This window comes from Eptatretus burgeri, unplaced genomic scaffold (genome assembly GCF_056783735.1).
Source record: "Eptatretus burgeri isolate ZD-2024b unplaced genomic scaffold, Ebu_testis_v1 Ebu_testis_scaffold_32, whole genome shotgun sequence".
In the NCBI taxonomy this organism is placed as follows: domain Eukaryota; kingdom Metazoa; phylum Chordata; class Myxini; order Myxiniformes; family Myxinidae; genus Eptatretus; species Eptatretus burgeri.
In genome coordinates this window covers 80,394-98,278 of record NW_028221982.1, presented here as the reverse complement: position 1 = coordinate 98,278, position 17,885 = coordinate 80,394, and the positions used below count along the sequence as shown (strand labels likewise).

The following is a 17,885-nucleotide window of genomic DNA, read 5'->3' as shown; positions in this document are numbered from 1 at the left end:
GAACCCCTCCTCAATTGAGCCGCTCAGGACATCACGGGACTTTACCCTCCCACCGTGACGAGCTCAACATGAGTTGAGCCATTGAAGCTACAATCTAATCCTAGCCACCTGGGTTTAATTGGTTATTCCCTCAATTTATAAGTGTGTGTGGTGTGTGTGGTGTGTGTGGTGTGTGTGGTGTGTGTTGTGTGTGTTGTGTGTGTTGTGTGTGTTGTGTGTGTTGTGTGTGTTGTGTGTGTTGTGTGTGTTGTGTGTGTTGTGTGTGTTGTGTGTGTTGAGTGTGCTGTGTGTGTTGTGTGTGTTGTGTGTGCTGTGTGTGTTGTGTGTGTTGTGTGTGCTGTGTGTGTTGTGGTGTTGTGTGTTGTGTTGTGTGTGTTGTGTGTGGTGTGTGGTGTGTGGTGTGTGGTGTGTGGTGTGTGGTGTGTGGTGTGTGTTGTGTGTGGTGTGTTGTGTGTTGTGTGTGGTGTGTGGTGTGTGGTGTGTGGTGTGTGGTGTGTGTGTGTGTGTGTGTGTGTGTGTGTGTGTGTGTGTTGTTATCAGTTATGTGTTCTTGCTCTTTCAAGAATCAAAAGTTTGGATACCAAAAAACCTGTAAAGATGGCATTTATTGTATAATTTCTTCATTCCAACGAAGAGAAAATTGAAATTCAATAAACAATCAGAACCAACATCATTACTGTATAGTAAGGAGATCACAAATTGGAATGATAATCATAAGCTCATGATATTTGATGATGTTTCAAGGGGAGCACAATTCTAATGCAAATGTCTCCAACCAAAGGCATGAGCATCATATGAAGCCTTCACACGCAACAAAGCAAGTGGCCTCGAAAAGAACAATAGATGAGGAATGAAGATAATACAACAAAATAAGCAAACCAATTGTGAAACATGCCAAAAAAAATACGCCCCGTATACATATATATATATATATATATATATATATATATATATATATATATATATATATATATATATATATATATATATATATATATATATATATATATATATATATATATATATATATATATATATATATATATATATATATATATATATATATATATATATATATATATATATATATATATATATATATATATATATATATATATATATATATATATATATATGTATATATATATATATATATATATATATATATATATATATATATATATATATATATATATATAGATATATATATATATATATAGATATATATATATATGTATATATCGGGCGTATAAAAAATGGTGCAAACAACACCAGCTCAATGAAGGAGACCGAAAGGCTCATGGGGGTGCCAATCCTCTTTTAAAACTAAAGGCAAATAAAGAAATTAATATAATCTAGATTTAGCCACCCCCACGTTGGTCACATGAAAAAATGAAACTCTGTATTCAATGATCCTTCATTGTTTATTCTCCAAGACACATTTAAGGCAGTTTGGTACTACCCTCCGACTGTGGCCTGATGAAATGCATGAACCGTTCTCGATTCACCTCCGATGGAGATCAAAGGTGGAGCAATGATGAAGTTTTAAATGTCGCACATCGTCCACTTCATAAATAAATCCTCCTTTTTGTCAAAAACCGTCACTTATCCAAATGTTGTGAGATACAAAGGATGAGCTAACAAATGAAATCAAATTAAAGAGCATGCAACATCCTTAACCAAGGTACATGTTAAGTATTCAGTTAGTACCTTCTGTGCCTTAATCCTGATGCCTGCGCTATTGTGGGACGCAGAATCCCTCATCCAGTAGCAAGCGGTTGATTGGTGAGGTGGGGACTCCCATCAGGTAAAGTAACACCCACAGCTCATCAGATGGACTCCTTCGCATCACATGAGCAACCATCAACTTCCCAACAACAATATCTTCAAAAAACTCTCTGAGGAAGTTGGTAAAAAGAAAAAAAAAACTATTTGCAGCCAACAGTTATTACACCTGGAAACCTCAGCCTCTCCTTGCTTCCCACAGTGGTGAGCATGCCTCAATTAATGTTCTGTTTATTTTATCCATTGGTACACCTGTCTGCCAATGCAGAGCAACACAAGCCTCCACCAGCAATACGAGTTATTCATCCCACAGAAATTTAGAAGAATCTTTACTTCAGTCAACTGTGAGTAAAATTGCAACCATAGGCGTAGCACATGAGCAGCTACAGTGCTTTCTCCGTCCCTCTGTGTAAGCATGATGCACGTCCTGTCACTTACTGGTATTGAGTTTTGCACCTTATCGTTATTGTTCTACTGCAATTGAAAACAAGCAGTTACAGCAGCACCACCATTGAAGCAAGCCAGCTACAAACCTCGCGATACGTCTGATGTTTTCTCCAGGCACAGGCTCCAAACCGTAGAGAAATACCTCGACTGCTTGAAAGGGTATATGAAGGAACTGAGGCAGGAGCTGGAACACGTCATCTTTTCTCAAACATTCGGTGTTTCCCAGATCCAAGAAAAACACCTGTGATCAACGGCAGAGACCGAAAGCACTTTGATCAGGCTATAGAGGGGATATTCATGTAAACCTATAAATGTACAGCCAGGTAACCTTCGGCGGTTGGTTCATGATTGCACACAAATAACCAAGTGAGAAGAGACTGCAAGTTAATGCACTGCCTTTTGCAAACACGATATAACAGACACATAAATAACTGCAAAAGCAGAAGCTTGAAGAAAGCGCCACTGTTTGCTTGCATGTATGTGACTAAACAGTCAAACAGATAAACATGACTGCAAGGCTAACCTTCACAGAGCATATCTCTGGAATGACATCACAAACACGTCCACGGTAGAAGAGCCCATTGGAAGACAGCCGTGCTGCGACTAACTCTCCACAAGCTGGTAAGATCTGTTGGTGATGACTTAGCCCATGCCGACTGTAATGTTGCTGTAAGTCTCGCAGCATGAAAGTGTATGATTGTGAGATGGCCAGATGTCTGGCAGGTACATCTATCACACAAGGAATGAACAATCACTGAGAGCAAACAATGTTACTTTCACAACTCGATGACTTCAGCGATGACCATAAGTGGGAGTTAAACAATAGCCGTGCGAGTCATTTACCCCTCTCCCCAAATAACTGGGTACATCTTCTATTTTCAATACGAAATCTAGGCTCATGGAGGAGCGAGGTAACAGAGGACAAAAAAGGCAACGTACTGATAGTGGGGTAGCAGGGAAGGATACACAACAACCTGCAATGAAACGGGTTGGGTTCAGTAGGGTTAACGGGGGTAGATAAGATCATGGATAGGGATGGGAGCGACATTCGATGGTGATGCACTGCTTGAATGTAGCCATGGCAGGAAGAGTGCGATTGGACAGTCTCCAGAAGGTGTTCCACACATGAGAGAATAGAAGAACAAAGGAGTGAAGGTGTGTGTCAAATCAGCATTTTCAGAATATAGCCAGGATGAAGCAACTGTTAATTCATGTGTCGGAAAAGCCGGAGGGCTGAGAGATCAAAAAGGAGCAAAACCGAAGGAGAGGTGGTTGAAAAACAGAGAATAACGACCTGCACTCTGCAGAGCTCGTTATGAATAGCGAGCAATCGCTTGCATGCACCTTGTACTCGTTTAGGGTGAGTAAGTTATCCATTTTTTTGTATACGTAGTCAAAGCTCATGGAAGAACTAGTACATTGAATGGATCAGGATGTAACAGGACAAAAGGAACAGGAGCCAAAAGGGAGAGGTAGAGGGACCACCAATAATGGAGTTGAAGGATAAGCTAAAGGGAGACAAACAATAGATGTGTGGGGGGAGGAATGGGGACAGGAAAGGACGCAAAGGGTAGACAAAATGGATACAAAAGGAAACTCTCGGGAAGGAAAACTGCAAAATTTGGAAGGCTCGGGGGTGTGGTGGGCAAACGAGGGGAGAAAAGATCATAGTTTTGGATTAGAAATGATCGGAGAAGGTGGTAAACAGCTGTCTTGAAGGCCTGGAGGGAAGAATGGGATTGAAGAGGGTGTGGGACTTTATTCCAAAGGTGGAGAAAAAGAGGAGTGAAAAAGAGGAGAGTGAAGGTGAGCAGCGATTCGTGATTTTGGTAGTTTTACCAGAAGAGGGTTGCTAACGGACCTTGAGCACACTGTGGAAATCGGGGCAGGACATATTGCAGACAGAGCGGGGGGGTGGGGGGGTGAGACCGGAGAGGAGATGGTAGAAGACAGAAAGACCACCCCGACCTGCCTGCGGTGAGAGAGTGAGAGGCCTCATCACAGGAGATACCAATGATTCTCAATGCCTTGGTTTCCACAGCGTGAAGCCGAGAAAGGTGAGAGGCAGGAGCACCAGCCCAGAGGGGAGAGCAGTACTCCATCAGGCTGCGGACAAAAGCATTGTACGTGGTCAGGAGCTCAGCTGTGCCAATGAAGGACTTTGCACAATGGAGGATGCCCAATCGGTGACTGGCTTTGGAGGCCAGCTTAGAGATGTGGGTTTCCCATGGAAGATCATGGCAAATAGTGAGACCTCGAAGCTTGAATGAAAGTACTTCTTCAAGAGGATTGTTAAGAAAGTACATGTGTGGGGGGGGGTTCCAAATAGTCATCTTGGAAAGACATAGTGAGAGTGTGAGATTTGTCAGGATTGAAAGACATGTTCCACATGTTGGACCAGTTTGTGAGTTTATCAAGATCTGCAGAGTGAAGAAGTTGCTGCATGCCGGTATGAGGGATGACAGATGGTACGGCAGAGGGTGGTCATCAAAGAGATAAAGAGGAGTCATCAGAGTGGAGTCATCAGCAAAGAGATAAAGAGGATTTTCAAGAGAGTCGGAGAGATCATTGATGAAAACCAGAAAAAGAACAGAGCCCAGAACGCTGCTTTGAGGAACACCAGCCTGGACAGGAAGAAGGGATGAGAGAACTCCATTTAGGGCCACACGTTGGCTGTGACAGGAGAGGAAGTCTCCAAGCCATGAGTGGAGATGGCCTTGGATACCATAGGAAGAGAGTTTGGAAAGCAGGGCAGGGTGCCAGACCGTGTCAAAAGCATGCGATATCTCTAGGGATATGGCTCTGATTTCATGTCCGGCATTGAGGATCTCCATCCATTGTTGGGAGAGCAGAAGCAGCATATAGGAATCACACCAGCACAGAGTGACCTGGTCTGAAACCAAATTGATGATCAGAAATCAGGCCATTGGAGAAGAGGAAGGATTTAATGTCTGAAGCGATGATGGATTCCATAACCTTGCTGATGATTGGGAGAAGACTGATTGTTCTGTCGTTGCAGGGATCTGTTTTTGCACCTTTTTTATGCAGGGTGGGAATGTTTGCTGATTTCCAAGCAGATGGCAGATGACCTTGAGCAAATGAGAGGGTGAATAGAAGAGAGATGGTGAGCATGAGCAGAGAAACAGGTTTTTAAGACACGTGGGCTGATGCTGTCTGGACCAGTTGCAGAATCTGAGTCGAGGTTTGACAGCAAGCTCTCCACCTTGTCAGGAGAAAAGGACACGGAGTCGAGGAACAGTTGGGTGCGACTGGGTAAGGTGGGTACAGAAAGCGATGGGTTTCAAACACAAGATTTAGATGCAAACACCGAGTTGAGGCATTCAGCCTTTTCACTTGCAGTATCAGCCGTGCGGCCATTTGAGGAAAGGGAGGGGATGGAGGGGGAACATACACCAGAAACAGATTTGATTAGATGCCACCTGGATTTGGAGGAGGGAGAGAGGTTTGAGAGTTCAAACTTGAGATTCGAAAGATGTTGTTTTCTGGCCCTCCTGAGGATAGACACACACGTATTCCCAGCTTTATGGAAGGAACTGAGATTACCCTCTGTTGGGTTTGCTTTCGATGAGGCAAAGGAAAGTTGTTTCAGGACAACTGCCTCGCCACAAACTTCAGTGAACCAAGGGCGGGAGGAAGGTTCTGACAACTGAAGACAAGATGGGATAAATCTGTGCATCTTAATGTCCTTGTCCTGCTTCTGCCCGTGCTCTTCTGTAAGCTTTCGAACACTGTTGATAAAGCACTTCATACAAGTACAAAATTACATTTCATCTGTTTGCATTTCTTTTCAGTAAGGTATCGTCTTTAAGATGTCTCTCGTGCATGTTTGTTCTAAAACGATTTGCTCAGTCCATATAAATGAGCTTGATGCAAGTGTGCTAAAGCTCGTATAAATCTGAAGTTGACAGTAAGATGGAGTACACGGTTGTAGGAATTCATAGATGCAGGTAAGGATGCATACATAAACAGCATGTATAATGTGCAATTAATTCCACTTTTATTTTTCTGGAAGTTGATGTGTGTGATGGCAGAGTGAGCCATTGCAATAAGGGAACCCAGCACATGCTGACATGTCACCACCATGACTGAAAAACAACAATAGCCAAGCACAACACATGCCAAGAGCAATGCAATCTCTTTCTCAAGAATCAGTCCTTTTGAGAAACTTTACACAAATGATCTTTCACACACCAACCTTTAATTGGACCTCCCTGAATGGGCTCGTCCCATTGTGTGCGTTCATGGAGTTTGAAATTGCAACCATAGGGCAGCTGTGCCCAGAAATGGCACTCATTGTGGATGGCGGTGACTCGAAGAAATATCCAGTCTCCAGTACATGGTAGGTCCAAGGAAAGCGTCTCTCCAAATACATCCTCAACCACTTCCTCGGAACCTGTAAACAACATCTTCCCTGATGTAACACACCCTTATATTTTCAGCTATAGGCTATATTTACAAGCAAAATCACCTTGAACACTGCTTCAAAATAATGTGACAAACACTGAATTAAGAGCCTCTGTAGTGTCCATCTTGTTTACCCGGTGTAACCCGCCCCATCCCTCTCCCTTCCACAGATCTCATAATGTCTCTGCTTCCCACTGTTTTATCTTTCCCTCTCCCGCCCCTCTTGTCTCCTGCTCCCTTTGTTATACATTTCTGGGTGTGAGCTCTTATACAAGTCTTACCAATGTATACCAGAAAATAAAAAAGTATGAACAGGTGCAAAGGCAGCGCAAAACAAACTTGAAATGACAAGATCACACAATACTTAAACGAGTAGACTGAGTCCAGGATAATGCTGACCCATCAGCATGTAGGTGAAGAGCCTGAATGTTTAGGAGAACCTGCAAGCACACCTTGACCCATAAATTTCATTCGAAATCCCACTCTGCGGCTATGGCAGTAAACTCAATAATACTGAAAGAACAAATCGTTCAGTGTGTGCGATAGAAGGTATGTACACCGGATTTCCTGCAGAAACCGGAAACAATACAGGCCTTTTTGTCGGCTATACCACATAGCCCATCTACAGACCATTAATTCACTAGATGGTATTCATAAAATAGATACCCCACACAGTCTTGAGAAGGACTTGGGACGAGCCAACTCTTTTGTCACCAAACCAACTCAAATCCACCTAGTTTTGTCATAACTCGTCTGCAACTTTTTGAGATATCATGATACATCTATAGTTTTTAAACCCTATCTCTCAGTTTTAGAAATTAGGCCTATGTTGACACATTTTGACCTCAAAAATAATTAGTGTTTGAATTCAGTGACCTGATATGCAAATCCTCTTCAAATTTAAAGTCAATTGGATGAAAATTGACAATTTTTGGAAATTTTGGCCCCTGTTGACCTTTTAGCCGATGATGACCTCAAAAATAGTTAGTTTGTGGTTGAATTCAGTGACCTGATATGCAAATCCTGTTCTAATTTCAAGTCAGATAAAAATTGAGGATTTAAGAAATTTGGCCTATGTTGACCTTTTGGTGTAAGCTGACCTCAAAAATAGTTGGTGGTTGAATTCAGTGACCAGATTTGCAAATCCTCTTCAAATTTCAAGTCAATCGGATGAAAATTGAGGATTTTAGAAAATTGGCCTATGTTGACTTCAAAAGAGTGACGGCGACATCACATCGTCATGTAACGTGGTAAAGTTTCAATTTCCTCCGCTGAACGGTTTTCGATGTTCTGTCTCTGTCTCTGTCTGTCTCTCTCTCTCTGTGTCTCTGTCTGTCTCTCTCTCTCTCTCTCTCTCTGCGTCTCTGTCTGTCTCTCTCTCTCTCTGTGTGTGTCTCTGTGTGTCTCTGTGTGTCTCTGTGTCTCTCTCTGTGTCTCTGTGTGTCTCTCTGTGTCTCTCTGTGTCTCTCTGTGTCTCTCTGTGTCTCTCTGTGTCTCTCTGTGTCTCTCTGTGTCTCTGTGTGTCTCTGTGTGTCTCTCTGTGTCTCTCTGTGTCTCTGTGTCTCTGTGTCTCTGTCTCTCTGTCTCTCTGTGTCTCTGTGTCTCTGTGTCTCTGTGTCTCTGTCTGTCTGTCTCTGTCTCTGTCTCTGTCTCTGTCTGTCTCTGTCTCTGTCTGTCTCTGTCTGTCTGTCTCTGTCTGTCTGTCTCTGTCTGTCTGTCTCTGTCTGTCTGTCTCTGTCTCTGTCTCTTTCTCGTGCAGCATATGGCTGCTGGTTGCATCATTGGTTGGGATGCGGCTATGCCGCTGATGCAATGTCCCCCTTACCAGTGCACTGGTACTCATTTTGCCGACCACGGAAGGATGACAGGCTGTCAACCTCCTGGTGTATTAATTCAGTGGCCCAAAGGGGCTTTAACTCAGGACCCTTGGATCCCAAGCCGCCACCATAACCACTAAGCCAACACCAGGCTTCGATGTACCCACTTAACAGGACATACACCAACAATGGCTTAACCCCATTTTTCACTTCGCGAGTGCAGGGTAAGAAGCTTCACACCATATCAGCAGGGGTTTCCGATAGTATTCATCCTGCAAATACACCATGGTCATTTTGCTGAAAATTATCCTTTGGTGAAGTTAAGTTAAGCACACCTGTCAGGTGAGGTAACAAATTCTCAAGACGACAAGCTGCTTCACTCCAGCACCGTCCACGTCTCCACAGACTGAAAACGTTATCGTTGTCTGGCATCACAGAGCCAGCCGCTTGAGGCACACTCAACCGCCCCACATCCCCCTCATTGTCATTTCGCTCAGAGCATACATCTTGGTGCATGGGATTCCGGTGTTGAAACTTGTTTTTTGAATCAAAGTCAAGCACTCGACTTGCTGGCCAGACTGCTGCTGTTGCGCCATCCTCCCTCATTCTTCCAGGCTGTGCTGCTCTTGGAGCGGCATCATGTGATATCCTTTGTAACTGTATTTTTGCTGCCCTATCAACAGGAAGCATTTCTCTCGGCAGTGCAACTGCCGCTGCATTATTGCACCACATCGTTTTAGGTCGCAGCTTCACTGCACCACCATCTTGCTTTGCCGGTGTTGGGGGAAAATCGCACGGCGTCCAAAACGGCTGCTTCACCACTGCTCCCACATCACGTAACAATTTATCTTTCTGTATTACTGTTGATTCGATATTGTGAGGCACAATTCCCGGATGCAAAGCAACTGCTCTGACATGTGGTTTGCTTTCTGGCTGTGTTGATGGGGCTTCCATGTTGCTAGCTATCTTCTCTTGATGCACTATCGTTCCGATATTGCAGGACGTTCCACCTGGCTGTGTTATATCTGCTCTTGTGAGTTGCCGCATGCTTCCGGACATTAACTCTGAGACACCAAGTTCCCATAACGAGGTCCTTGGCTGAACCGCTGTTGCTTCGACACCAGACAATGTCATATCCATCTGCATTACTTCAGTTTTGACACAGCGTGACACTTCCAATGGTTGTTTTATTGTTGCTTTGGCATTGCATCTTGTAGTTCTTGCCTGTAGTTCTGCTGCTTCGTTGCTGAACTGCTTCCTTTGTGGTTGTACCAATGCTCCAACATCAGAACATGAACCTTCAGGATACATTTGCGATACTCCTTTATCACACCACACTGGTTCTGGACTCACTGTCATTGTTCCCATGCAGTAAGATGTACTTACTGGCTCGCTTAATACTGGGTCCATGTCATGGGGCATCCTTCGTGACTCCAGTGCGACTATCCCATTGTCACATGGCATCCTGTTGTCTGGTTGCGCTGCCACCGTTGCATAGCATGGCATACTTTCCAGTTGTGTTGTGGCTGACGCTACCATGGTCCTTCTGTTGTTTCCTGCCTGTGTTCTGGTTTCTTCAACATCATCTGTTGGTCTTTGCGGCCGCGTCAATGCTTTAACTGCATGCGCAATCCAATCTTGTTGTCCTGCTGCTGCACCCACATCACAAGGCATACCTTTTGGGTGCACTTTTGCTCTTTGCATGAAACATGGTAAGTCAACTGTCCGTACGCCTGCTGTTTTAACATCACACCACATCCTTCCAGGATTCATGATGGGGGTTGCATCATGCCACGGTGCCCTTCTTGGCTGCATGTCGCATTGCCTGCTTTCTGGTTCCATTGCTGCCACTCGGGCATTGCAAGACATCCTTTCTGTCTGCAGGGTATCTGCTCCAACATACAATGGTATCTTTTCTAGATGCATATCCATTACTTTCTTGTTCAATGATATAAAATCAGGATGACTTAATGGCACTCCAACATGATGTGAGTAACTTCCTGGATGCGTTGCTGCTCCTGCTCCTACATCAATCAGCACACTTCCTGACTGCTCCTCTATTGATCTGTTGTCACATGGAACATTTCCAAGTTTCACTGCCCCAGCTTCTGCAGCACAACTGTTTCTTTCCACCTGTGCTGCTGTTTCTGCATCACATGGAATCTTTCTTGGCTGATCAGCTGCTGTTTTCAGATCCTGCGGCATCGGTCTCAGTTGCATTACTGGAGATCCAGCATTGCATGGCATTCTGGGGAGTTGCAATGATGCTGCTTTGATATTGCAATGGATTATTTCCAACGGCACTGCTGCACCTCCAACATCGCAGCACAATTGCTCAGGCTGTGCTGATTCTGCTTTAACATCTTCATTCAGGAAGGATTTTTGTTCCATTTCACCACTTCGGGAAGCTTCCACATGCCCGGCACGTGTTGCCTGGATCATCTGTAAGACAGCCATTTATTAGTTTATATTATTGGACACAGAGCCAGGTTCAAAATTCAAGAAAAAGGAAATAACTAACAAGAGCAAGAGGGGGGTGTTAAGATGGAGAGAGAGAGAGAAGGTTTATATCTTGTTGGGTGGGGTGAAAGTTTGAAGGAGCCGAGTCAGGGATGATGTGAAATGAAGCATCAAAATGGGGCTGGACATCAATTGGTTAGTGATTAAAGTGAGATGACAGGCTTATCAAATTGTCATATATATTGCTTCATCATCTCAGCAAGAGAGAGGTTATATGTTGGAGGTTAGGTCGGAAGGCTGTTAGAGGAGTTTCTGGTAGAATGGCAGAAAGTAAGGAGACATCGAGGAAATCTCAATTTCCGGTAAAGCACCAGGGCCAGATCACATGCTTCCAAAAGTATCGCTGGAGGCTGCAGAGCAGATGAATGGGATAATCCCTGATCTCTTTAATATCTCACTTTGGACAAAACACACTTAGAGGATTGGAGTGTACCGAGTGTAAGCAATATTTAAGGAATCGAGAGAAGCATTGGAGAATTACTCAACTGTGAGTTTAAGTACACCAGTGGAGGAAGGGTATTGAAACATTGATTCGGGATCAGATGATGAACCATTTAGATAAATCGATTCATTACCTCCGCCACCAAAGGTGAAGGAGGTTGTTTTCACCCCTCTGTCTGTTTGTTTGTGTGTCTACAGGATATCTCAAAAAGTTGTGGACGGATTCGGACGAAACTTGGTGGACACGCTGGGTGTTTGACAAGGAATAATTGATTCCATTTTGGTGAAGATCCGAATCCAGATCCGAGAATTTCTGAAGTAATTCTTCACCATTGAGAGATAGAGCTAAACTAAATGGCACGATATCTCAAAAACTTGTGGACAGATTTGTTGTGTCGATTTTGGTGAAGATCCAAATCTGGATCTGGATACGAGAATCATTGAATTTTTAAAGTGATCCTTCACCATTGTGAGATTGGGCCAAAAACGATATGTAGCATGATATTCAAAAATGTATTGCACCCGATTTGTTCTCGTGATTAAGGCATTGCGTGTCGGAAGTATGTGCTCCACTGAGTGCCCTTCCAGTTTAAATAAGAGTCAATACGGCTAAACTAAACACAGAGACACCATAGCAGATTATATGGACTATTTTCGGGAGATGGACAAGCACTCCCCACTTTGGGACTCCAAATTGGCAATTACCCTCAGGCGCGTCACCCTCTCCTAAGAACATTAATCCCCCTCTTAAGCAGCGAGGTGCAACCTCAGCCCCACGAGAGGGAGGGGGGATTCCAAGTTCCAGTGGATTCCCTCCATCCCCACCAGGCTCTGGAAACTGGATTCTCGTAAATAATCCGTTCTCCTGTTCCCCTGGCCTGCTCTCAAAGAATGTGAGTTGGCAGCAAAGATCGCCCACGAGCATTCATCTACAGGCTTATTGTGCCGGTCCCCCAAGGGGATTGGGTGCCATAGCTGTTTGAGGGTGGAGGGAAAGGGGGCTCACGCTGTGGCTCGGTTTTCTGAGCATCGAGGGTGGGAGGGAGGGAAGGGGTAGCCCCCACCACCCTGCGGTGGCCAGGGCCTGGGGGTACAAGTACCCAAAAGCTGGTACACCACTGTCAATATGATGCCACCTCATGCTGTATGACAACCCTTAAAGGGGAATCCAACCACAATTTTTTTTCTGAAAACCGGTATCATTAATCACCGTTTAATTCAAAGGGGAATAAAAATTTAATTTTTTTTTTTTTGCCACTCACAAGGGTCAACAAGAAGCCTGAGTGTCGATTTTCCATTTCACCAGTGACGTCACACCCTGAAGCCGTATTGATCCGAACGGCGGCTTCACATCGAGAAACAGTACATGTCGAGTTTGGATTCAGATCCTGATTCTACCTTCATAAGTAACACTGATGGTTCTGAGAATGTTGAAAGTGATCAATGGGATGTTCAAGAAACAGTTGGAGACAAAATTAGTGATGGACATGCTTTCAGGGAGAATTGTGGAGCTGTAGAATTTTGAGCCTTGTGCGAGCAATTCAGAGGAAAGAAGGCGGAAGTGTTCGTGAAGATGAAAACGTTGGTCACATGATCACATGATCACTTCAGCTCGGTGGGGTTTGATTTTCCATTGGATTCGCGGTTTGTAAGGGAGGGACGATGGATTAATTGTACCCTGAGAGTTTTAACATCCTCGGTCAAATCCTCTTGGAGGAGTAGATGATACATACATACTTTCATTACCCTAGAAATAGATGGTGGTTCATTTTATTTGTAGAAACTTTTGTTGATAATAGATAATTATTTTCAGGTGCTCTTGTGGAAACTGTCGGGCAATGGCAACAGGTGTTCGATTCACCGCTCAAATCGTCTGTGTACATGTGTCAGTAGCTGGGTAGAGATGTCCCTCCAGTTTTGAGCGACGGTTGTTTGTTCCGCTTCATCGTAGATATGGCATCCTCTCTCAATGGTGGCGGGTAACCCGAACATTGATAGCCATCTCCGTTGTTTCATAGCAGTGCTCTGTCACATATGTTCCGAGCACAAAGGCGAACATTTGGAAGGCCCGATCCACACTCGGGTATTTCGGACAAACCTTGTCCAATTCCTGCCAAACTTAAGGTGTTTCAGCCATTGGTGTGAAGCATGAAACCATCTCACTTTGGATTACGACACAAGCACCAAGGGCGCGTCGACTCGGCATATTTGTGGAAAATCGAAAATTATTCACCGTTTGAGTTCAATCATACCGTGATGTAACCCATTTACAGTCCGAATCTGGTGGTCTACTTCCTTGTGTGACATCACAGTTAATCTGGAAAAGAAAATGATTTCGACTTTTAATCGCAAACTTTCCTACCTTATGGACACATCATGTCTATTTTGTAGGGAATCAAGGAATAGATTAGCGTTGAAGGGGTCTGAACAGTTGGGCTCCCCTTGAACCTATTTATTTAAATTAGAATGTTCATAGGTATTTCATAAGTGAACCAAATGCACCGGTTTTAAAGAGAAATGTAAACTATGTGAAGTAAAAATAAGTTACGAGATCTGATTGTAATAAAATCTGAATGATTGGCTGAACCTCTTGACATTTGAGGGAAAATGTGATTCATAGCCAATCCCAGATCCTGCACAAACACAGAGGACACATCACACGTGTGTATCAGTCAATTTGGCAACATGAGTGACATTACTCGTGTGCTTCGGGCAGGGACCACCATTTGCCTGAATTGCAGCCTTCACATGCACCATGAGGTCCATGAGGTACGAGAAGGTTCTCCCTCCATTAAGGCCCTGTCACACCTTGACCTTTTAGCCAGCGTATGGCAAGGTCTCAAAATGTATGTAAAACGCTGGCATACGCTGAACTATTGATGTTTTTTTAAGTTTTGGGCGTATAATAACGTGTTGGACGTATGCATAACATATTAGTAACATACACAGAACGTTTTAATCACATATGGATAACTTATACCAACGAATGCTGAGCATGTTGTCGGTGTTCACAACCGATGCCCAACGATAGTCTAACTTATGCATAGCATGCGGCAGCGTATCGCCGACGATCACGTGGCGTAGGCTATTCATAGGCTGCGGCTCGACGATTCAAATCATAACCGCACTAGACATCGAAGTGTGAAGCCGCTGTCACACCTTGACGTTTTAGCCAGAGTATGCCGACGTATGAAAAATTTGCCGAACCAAGCTGGCACACGTTGAATACGTTATGGGTAAGTTTTGTATACGTTAAGAGCATGCTGGCATATGTCATAGTACGCTGGCATACGTCGTAGTACGCTGGCATACGTCGTAGTACGCTGGCATACGTTGTAGTACGCTGACATACGTCGTCATATGCCGAGTACGTCGAGAAATTTTCAGCATGTTGAAAATTTCTCGACGTACTCGACGTATGACACACATTCCGCATACACTGGCATAAGTTGTAGGCACACTACGCGATCCTTGACACACGTCGACACACGTTACTTATACATTACTCATAAGTCGAAACACGTCAATGTAATGGTTAGCGTCAGTGTTCCAGACTCCCTGGTTTTTTTAAATATTTTTTTTTCGGTATGACTGTGATGTTGACACTTCAATTTGTAGTGCGGTTATGATTAAAATCGTTGAGCGGCAGCCAATTAATTATATTATATAATAACCGCACTTGAAATCGAAGTGTTAACATCACCGTCATACCGAAGAAAAAATAAATAAATAAATAAATAAAACCAGGGAGTCTGGAACACTGACGCCAACCATTACATTGACGTATTTCGACTTATGAGTAACGTGTGTCGACGTGTGTCAACGATCGCGTAACGTGCCCACAACTTATGGCTAGCGTTATGCGGAACGTGTGAGTCGTACGCTGGCATACGTCGAAAAATTTCAAGCATAGGATATTTGTCTAACACCTCGGCGTACTATGACGTATGCCAGCGTACAAAGACGTATGCCAGCGTACTACGACGTATGCCAGCGAACTACGACGTATGCCAGCGTACTAGGACGTATGCCAGCGTACAAAGATGTATGCCAGTGTACAAAGACGTATGCCAGCGTACTACGACGTATGCCAGCGTACTAGGACGTAAGCCAGCGTACAAAGACGTATGCCAGCGTACTACGACGTATGCCAGCGAACTACGACGTATGCCAGTGAACTACGACGTTTGCCAGCGAACTACAACGTATGCCAGCGTACTATGACATATGCCAGCGTGCTCTTAACGTATACAAACTTACCCATAACGTATTCGACATGTGGCAGCGTTTTAGCCAAATTTTGCATACATCAGGCATACGCTGGCGAAATCGTCAAGGTGTGACAGGGCCTTTAACTGTTACAGATTACTTTTATTATTGGTTTTAATTGAATGAACAATGGCATTATAATGTCACAATAACCGAGTCAGGTACCGCAACTCTGCTTGTAGGAAGTACGGCATTTTGAGCAGAATGTCTTTTGAAAATTTCAGAATGCTGTGAAACACCAACTGAACTCTGCAATGAAAGGAAAAGTGTGTGAATTATGTACCACAAAATTAGAAATAAAAGCTTGCATCAGTTATCGAATGAAAGGTAGCTGCGTGAACATGTACTACATGCACGGTAATTGAAGAAAGCAAAAGGAAAGTTTCCCGAGCGTGAGTTGTGATTGAGTAGCCACAGAATCAAAGACACACCAGCCAGTACAGAGAGAAACAAGTGTTATCTAATTATCGGGGGGGGGGGGAGGGGCGAGGTTTGAAACAGCGAGCTGTGTTGCCAGGTCTTGATACTGCTGGTTTACTTCTCAAAATCAAACTACTCTTTTTCATAACAGTAATAGCTACGGCCTGGAATCAGTAACAAAGCGATCCAACAAGTCAAGCAGGGTTCTTATTACCTCTGGGGGAGGTTATGTTTTCACCCTTGTCTGTCTGTCTGTTATCAGGATATCTCAAAACGTTATGGATGGATTCGGATGAAATTTGGCAGACAGGTTGGATGTGTGACAAGGACAAATTTGTTTGATTTTGGTGAAGATCCGAATCCAGATATGTGCTTTTTTTGTTGTTGTTAACTTGATTCTTCACCATTGAGAGATGGGGCCAAAAATGATATTTCAAAAACGTGCACGAGTTAGGACAAGGCGAGGTGGATGAGTTGGTTCGGTGACAAGAACAAGCTGGTTAGATTTTGGCTCAGGTCGAGATTCAGATCCGACATATCACTGGGATATAAAACTGCTCAGTCTGGTGGAGGTATGCGCTCTACTAAGTTCCGTTCTAGTTGCTTGTGTCTTCTTCACCGAATCTTGATAACTCATTCTCACCCTTAAACAACTCCATCTTTGAGCAATATGCCAATGCACTGGTGCCCCAGCATCACATCTGTGGAGCGCAAAGCCCTGAACATTCGAAGAATCTCCTGTAATGAGACCAAAGCACAAGGTCTGTTGCTATCACATCGCAAGCAACTCAACTGTCTCTGACTTTATCACCTCTCTTCCAGTCTCGCTCCTTCTGCTCTCCCAGCTCTCCGACCCTCCCCAGTTCCTCCAGGACACACACGTTCTTCAATAACCACTTCCTAATTAAACTCAAAATACATGCTTACCGCACACCTCCACTCTTTTCTCCCTTACATTAAACCACAATCCGGAGACTGGTCGATCCCACGTCCCTCAGGGCTTCGGGGGGCTTTCGCAGCACCATCATTTCACGTCGTCTCACATCCATACCCACAATCCTTTCTACCCCCATTAACCATACCGGAAACAACCCGATTAGTTGCAGGTTACTGTAATTCCTCCTCGAGTTTCACGACTCTTTTCTTGAGATTAACTCCATAATTCATTGTGCCCAACTGCAGCCCCACTGTGAGCACGTTGCCATTTTACCCGATGCCATCTTCTTCCATGAGCCTCAATCTTGCAAAAAGAGAAAAAAATAAAAAAACATGCCAAGTCATTCTCAGAATCTTGTTCGACATACCAACCATGTGACACTTTTGATCGTTAAAAATTGTCCGCAATGAGAGACAATCAAAGGTGTCATTTGATTGATCATTGTCTATTTGTAAAACTAAACTGCATCACTTGGACTTGCAAATAATCCACCTCAGCTTTCATGACTTCTGGAAACACAATAGTTTGGGATGTCAAATGCAATGAACAATAAGAACGAGAACATTTCAAACCTCATTCCTGCATTCTTTACATTCGCAACACGAATTGTTTAAGCCTGACATCCATTTTGAAGGAAAAATCATTTGCTGAGCTTTCCATGTGGAGTTTAACGGGCTTTCATCCATTGGGAACATACTCCGTACAGATCTTTGGTGCTGCCGAAGCAGTCTTATGGGCTATCGGGCACAATCGTGGACGGGTCACCACTCCGACGCAGGATACTCAAATGGCTCAATCATCCCAGCAAGCTGGTACTTTTTGAC

At 43.9% G+C, this 17,885-nt stretch overlaps 1 protein-coding gene across 1 annotated transcript in view; it reads right to left on the bottom strand.

Annotated features, from left to right (window-relative positions):
• Positions 1-1,239: 1,239 nt before the first annotated feature.
• The window catches only part of LOC147007737 (uncharacterized), an 85,156-nt gene continuing 68,510 nt past the window's right edge, over positions 1,240-17,885 (bottom strand). Inside the window, exons 9-14 of the mRNA XM_085866490.1 lie at positions 15,870-15,953; positions 8,810-10,916; positions 6,449-6,646; positions 2,756-2,961; positions 2,319-2,473; positions 1,240-1,898 (exon numbers count right to left, since the gene is read on the bottom strand). Coding sequence (XP_085722616.1) covers positions 1,739-1,898; positions 2,319-2,473; positions 2,756-2,961; positions 6,449-6,646; positions 8,810-10,916; positions 15,870-15,953 — 2,910 coding nt within the window. The 3' untranslated portion in view covers positions 1,240-1,738. The remainder of the gene's footprint in view (positions 1,899-2,318; positions 2,474-2,755; positions 2,962-6,448; positions 6,647-8,809; positions 10,917-15,869; positions 15,954-17,885) is intronic.